Genomic DNA, 4,867 nt, shown 5'->3' on the forward strand with positions numbered 1-4,867 from the left:
TGGGGGGGGGGGGGGGGGAGAGGAACAACTGTAATAATCTGAACAATAAAGATTTAATTAAAAAAATGATGAATCACTTTATCAGTCATTGTTTGCATCACTGTTGTTGTTTTTTATCATGTTTTTATTGTTTTTATATCATGCCTCTGTTGTTGTAGTATCCTTTTGTTACTGTTTATTTATTAATAAAGTTATATATTATTTTCATATACATTTTACTAATTTCCTTTCATCTCTCACACTTCTATTATAGAGAAAGGGCAAATAGGTTAAAATATCTCTGCTAATTAATTCCCTTTTTTAAAATATACATATATGTTTTTGATTTTTTTCAGAGAGGAAGGGAGAGGGATAGAGAGTTAGAAACATCGCTGAGAGAGAAACATCGATCAGCTGCCTCCTGCACATCTCCCACTGGGGATGTGCCCGCAACCAAGGTACATGCTCTTGACTAGAATCGAACCCAGGACCCTTGAGTCCATAGGCCGATGCTCTAACCACTGAGCCAAACCAGTTAGGGCAATTAATTCCCTTTTAATGTGCATGAATTTCGTGCACTGGGTTACTAGTGCTGCTATAAAAATGAAGGAACTTTTACCATTTGCAACAGCATGGATGGAACTGGAGAGCATTATGCTAAGTGAAATAAGCCAGTCAGAGAAAGATAAATATCACATGACCTCACTCATATGTGGGATATAATGAGCAACATAATTTGATGAACAAAAATAGATCCAGAGACAAATGGCAGGGGTAGTGGGGGGTTAGAGAGCAACCAAAGGACTTGTATGCATGCATATTAGCATAACCAATGGACATAGACAATGGGGCGGTGGGGGCTTGGCCGGGGTGGGAATGGCTGAGGGGCTGTCAATTAGGGAAAATGGAGACATATCTAAAACTTCAGACAATTAAAAAAAGAAAAAGAAAATTGCATTACCATTGAAAATAATAATAAATGCCTGTACTGCAACCCAAATATATATGCTGTTCCCAAAAATTCATGCAAGGATTTGAAATCCAATTCAATTGCAAATCTTGTGTGAATTTTTGGGCCCCCCATATTTTTTGTGGCCCAGATTATTTATGGCTTACCCCCATCAGTACTTTCATTGGGCCCCCTTTTGCCTTCAAATACTGCAGTGATTTCTTCCTGGAGTCAAATGCCAAATATAATAAACATCTTATTTTTCTTGCTTACACCACAGGCAGCATCTACGCAAGGTGTCTGCAGCTCATTTCTCAGTGCATTGTGGGTCCTGGGGACCTTTCCCTCTTGGCATGGGGAGCATGTCTGTGTTTCCTCCCACAGGGCAAGCCTCCACTGCACAGGAGTCCCCATGGGTGGCATCTGAACTGTCTCAGACTTTTGTTATTATAACTGATGCTCTAAGAGAGAACTTTGTGCCCTGGCTGGTTTGGCTCAGTGGATAGAGCATTGGCCTGTGGACTGAAGGGTCCACAGAAGATTCTAGTCAAAGGCACATGCCTGGGTTATGGGTTTGGTCCCAATCGGGTGGCAGCCCATGACTCCCTCACATCATTGATGTTCCTCTTTTTCTCTCCCTCTCCCATCCTCTCTGAAATCAATAAAAATATATTTTTAAAAAGAAATAACTTTGTTCTTCAGTTATATCACATAATCCCGAGCTGATCTGGCAGATATATTCCTACAACTGGGATTTTGTAAATAAATAAGTAGTTTGGATTAAGGTTGTTCTACTCCACTCTCCCCCCCCCCCCCCCAATATAAGCTGTGTCAATTTATACAAAATTATACCAACACACGTCTAAGAGTGACTGTCTCCCCACAGTCCTGCCATCAGTGTTACCAACTACATGGTTTGTTTGCTGCCAATCTCACAGGTGGAAACGTCTCCCTGCTCAGTGAGACTGGACACCCTTCCCCGAGGTATTTCCTTCTGGGAACCGTTCATTTCTGTACTGAGCTGTGTCATGTTTTGAGGAGCTCAGCCCTTTCTCCAGGACGTGTCTGCACATACTTTCCCCACTTTGTCATGTGTTTGCTGACATTTACCATTTGCCCATCCCCATCGCCTGTCCCAGGTGGAGGCAGCAGGGATGCTCAGAAAATGTCTGTGACATCAACAGCTTCAAGGGGCAAAGGGCAACCAGGTCCCTGCTCTGAGCCTTATGTTCACTGCACAGACCCAGGTCAGCAGCAGACACTCAGGCCTCCTCCTCCCAGTGGACACAGCTGAGCTCAGTGTGGGGCCAGGCACTCACCTGCAATGGAGACCATGGCTGTCTTCTCCTGGCTGAGCAGGGGGTTTCTGATGACACAGGAGACCCCCTTCCCAGAGCCGCCTTTCAGGATCACAGATGACGTGACTGCGTACAGACCCTGTCCATCTGCAGCCCCAGGCGCTGCCATGGTGGGCAAGCTCTCTCCCCCGTCACCTCTCCACTCTACGTGGGGCTGTGGATACCAGCCTGCAGACGTGCACTCCACACGGATCCCTCCATCCTCATAGCCCTTCATTTCAACGTGAAGATCAGAGCCCAGGGCTGGGGAAGGAAGAGTGAGCCTGAGTCATGGGGAGGCCTCTGTGTTGGTGAGGGTCCATCAGGAACGGGGGCTCACTCCACTAGATCACACAGGCAGGGTTCACTAAGGAGCTGTTTACCATGTGTGCTGTGCAGGGGAGACTGTTCCATGACGTGACCACTGTCTGACCCTTGTGGACCCTCCAGCTCAATCCAGCTGGATCTGGGCCAGAACAGAGACTGCTTCCCATGGATCCCCTCAGAGACACCTGGACCCTCCCCCTGCCCAGTGCTGGTTCCTGGAACTGGCCCTCACCTGCCCCAGGCATGTAAGTCCTTCCCCCTTAACTGGGTGGGTCATGCCACCTATCTATGCTGTCTGTCCTGTGTGAGCTTTAGACTTTGCCAAGTGGAGGGGAGGATATGCATATTGTATTGCTGCCGCCCATGCTGTTCCTGGTATAAAAGTCGCCGTGCTGAACTCTTGATATCATTGATCTAGAGTTTTACAGCCTCTTTTTCGGATCTTTGGATCAGGGAATTTTTATTTTGTGGTTGTGGAAGGGGAAAGACTACATGGCAGAGAGCTGACCCAGGGCCAGGAACAGTGAGCTGTTACCACCAGTCCCTAAACTCTTAACCCAAGACGGTCGGGGGGCGGGGGGGGGGGGAGGTAGGGGTGGGAGGAAGCCTTTTGAAGACTTGTAAGAAAGCAAGTCATGTATGGAGAGGTTTCTTAAGAGGAGCTGTGGTCTCAGGAAGGGACTGTAAGTGGCTGAGGAGGCCCTGCAGGGAGAAAGCGAGGACCTCCAACCCCCACCTTCCTTTCTTTCCTTCCTGTGCAAGGCAGGGCTGTGCCTGTGAGAAAGAGGAAATGATGTTGGGACATGAACAATGTCATGGAACAGCAGCATCAGACAAGGATGCTTTGTCCCTGTGATGGGTCAGGACATAACAAGACCACTCAGTCATCAGATCTGAACACAAAATAAAACATGAACAGTGTCCAGACCACAGCAGTGAGCAATCATCCCCTGTCCTCGGTGTGAGTGACCAGTTACCCCCACACCCTCCTGACAACATCTGATCCAGAGCAAAGCCCTCCTTCCATAAACCCTCCCCTAGTCCTCTATCAGCCCAAAAGTTACACCAATTCTCCCTGACACCCCCTCATGGGGACACCCCATGTTTCCACACTGTGTGTTATACTCACTGCAACTAGTCCTAAACTCAACTTGTTCAACTGCAGGAGTGATCCTGGGGTCTTGGTTGGAAGACCTGGCAGCACAGGTGCTGTCCCTGCAGCTCAGCCTCCCTGGACCCACAAGAGCGAGCACCTGGGGGCCCAGGTCCACTGCCTGGAACACAGTTGAACCCACTCAACTGTGTGCCCCCGACGAGGGGAGGTTTTCTCAGCCTTCCTGCCCCGACCCCACATCCCTGCTGAGACCCTGGTGGCTACAGGAGGGGCATCTTCACTTGGTTCAGGAGGAGCCCTTCCTGCAGGAAATCCTGTGTCTGTCAAGGGCCCAGAGAAGCAGAGGTGGAGGAGGGAGGCACCTGCTGGGGTGTAGGCAGAAGTCTGTGAGGTGGGCTTGGAACCTGTGTCCCCAGACCCCACAGAAGGAGCTCAGAACAAACTCAGGCTCACCTGCAACCTTCAGCTCCACCTGGGCTTTTTCATAGAAATCAGCATCTTGGAAATAACACTGGTAGGTTCCACTGTCAGAGACTCTGACGTTGTGAATCCGCAGAGCAGCTTTCCCCTCAGCGATGTCCTCTCTTAAAATGGAGGTTCTCCCTCGATACTCTGCTATCTCTGTTCCTTCCTTGCCATCTCCATATGCACGCACCACCTGCCTGAGACCGGATCGCACCCACATCAGCTCCATGGACTCAGCGCTCATCTTCGGGGACAGGTGACAGGGCAGCTTAGCGACTTCACCCACCATGGCCAGGATGGGCTCAGGGGGTCCAATCACAGCAAACTGAGCTGGTCAGCAGAAAGGGGTGCTCGATCAGAGAGAGCTGGAGGCCAGAGGGTAAGGGGGTGTTGTAGGTAGGGAGGGTGAGGTAAGAAACACCTAGAGAGGGACTCAGTTCTGACAGGTTTACAGTGTGGATGGGCCTCCCAGGTGTGGTAAGGACTCCAAGGTTCTGACTGGGCATTACAGGTAACTGCTCCAGGTACATAAATGCAGATGGTCCCTACCTGAGCAGGGCGTGAGCAGCAGGACCAAGGCGAGGCAGACGGGGAGATGGAGCAGATGGAAGGCCAGGGACCTCACCATTGTGGGCTGTTGTGCAGACAGAGAGACACCAGAAGGAGTTGGTAGAAATGATGACCTGGAGGAAGATG

General features: G+C 49.7%; 1 protein-coding gene across 1 annotated transcript in view; it reads right to left on the minus strand.

Annotated features, from left to right (window-relative positions):
- The window catches only part of LOC102435719 (butyrophilin subfamily 3 member A2-like), a 41,075-nt gene that overhangs the window by 7,386 nt on the left and 28,822 nt on the right, over positions 1–4,867 (minus strand). Inside the window, exons 2-4 of the mRNA XM_023748371.1 lie at positions 4,721–4,854; positions 4,160–4,501; positions 2,248–2,529 (exon numbers count right to left, since the gene is read on the minus strand). Of these exons, the coding sequence (XP_023604139.1) occupies positions 2,248–2,529; positions 4,160–4,501; positions 4,721–4,799 (703 nt within the window). The 5' untranslated portion in view covers positions 4,800–4,854. The remainder of the gene's footprint in view (positions 1–2,247; positions 2,530–4,159; positions 4,502–4,720; positions 4,855–4,867) is intronic.

Source organism: Myotis lucifugus, unplaced genomic scaffold (assembly GCF_000147115.1).
Source record: "Myotis lucifugus unplaced genomic scaffold, Myoluc2.0 scaffold_1332, whole genome shotgun sequence".
NCBI classification, from domain to species: Eukaryota; Metazoa; Chordata; class Mammalia; order Chiroptera; family Vespertilionidae; genus Myotis; species Myotis lucifugus.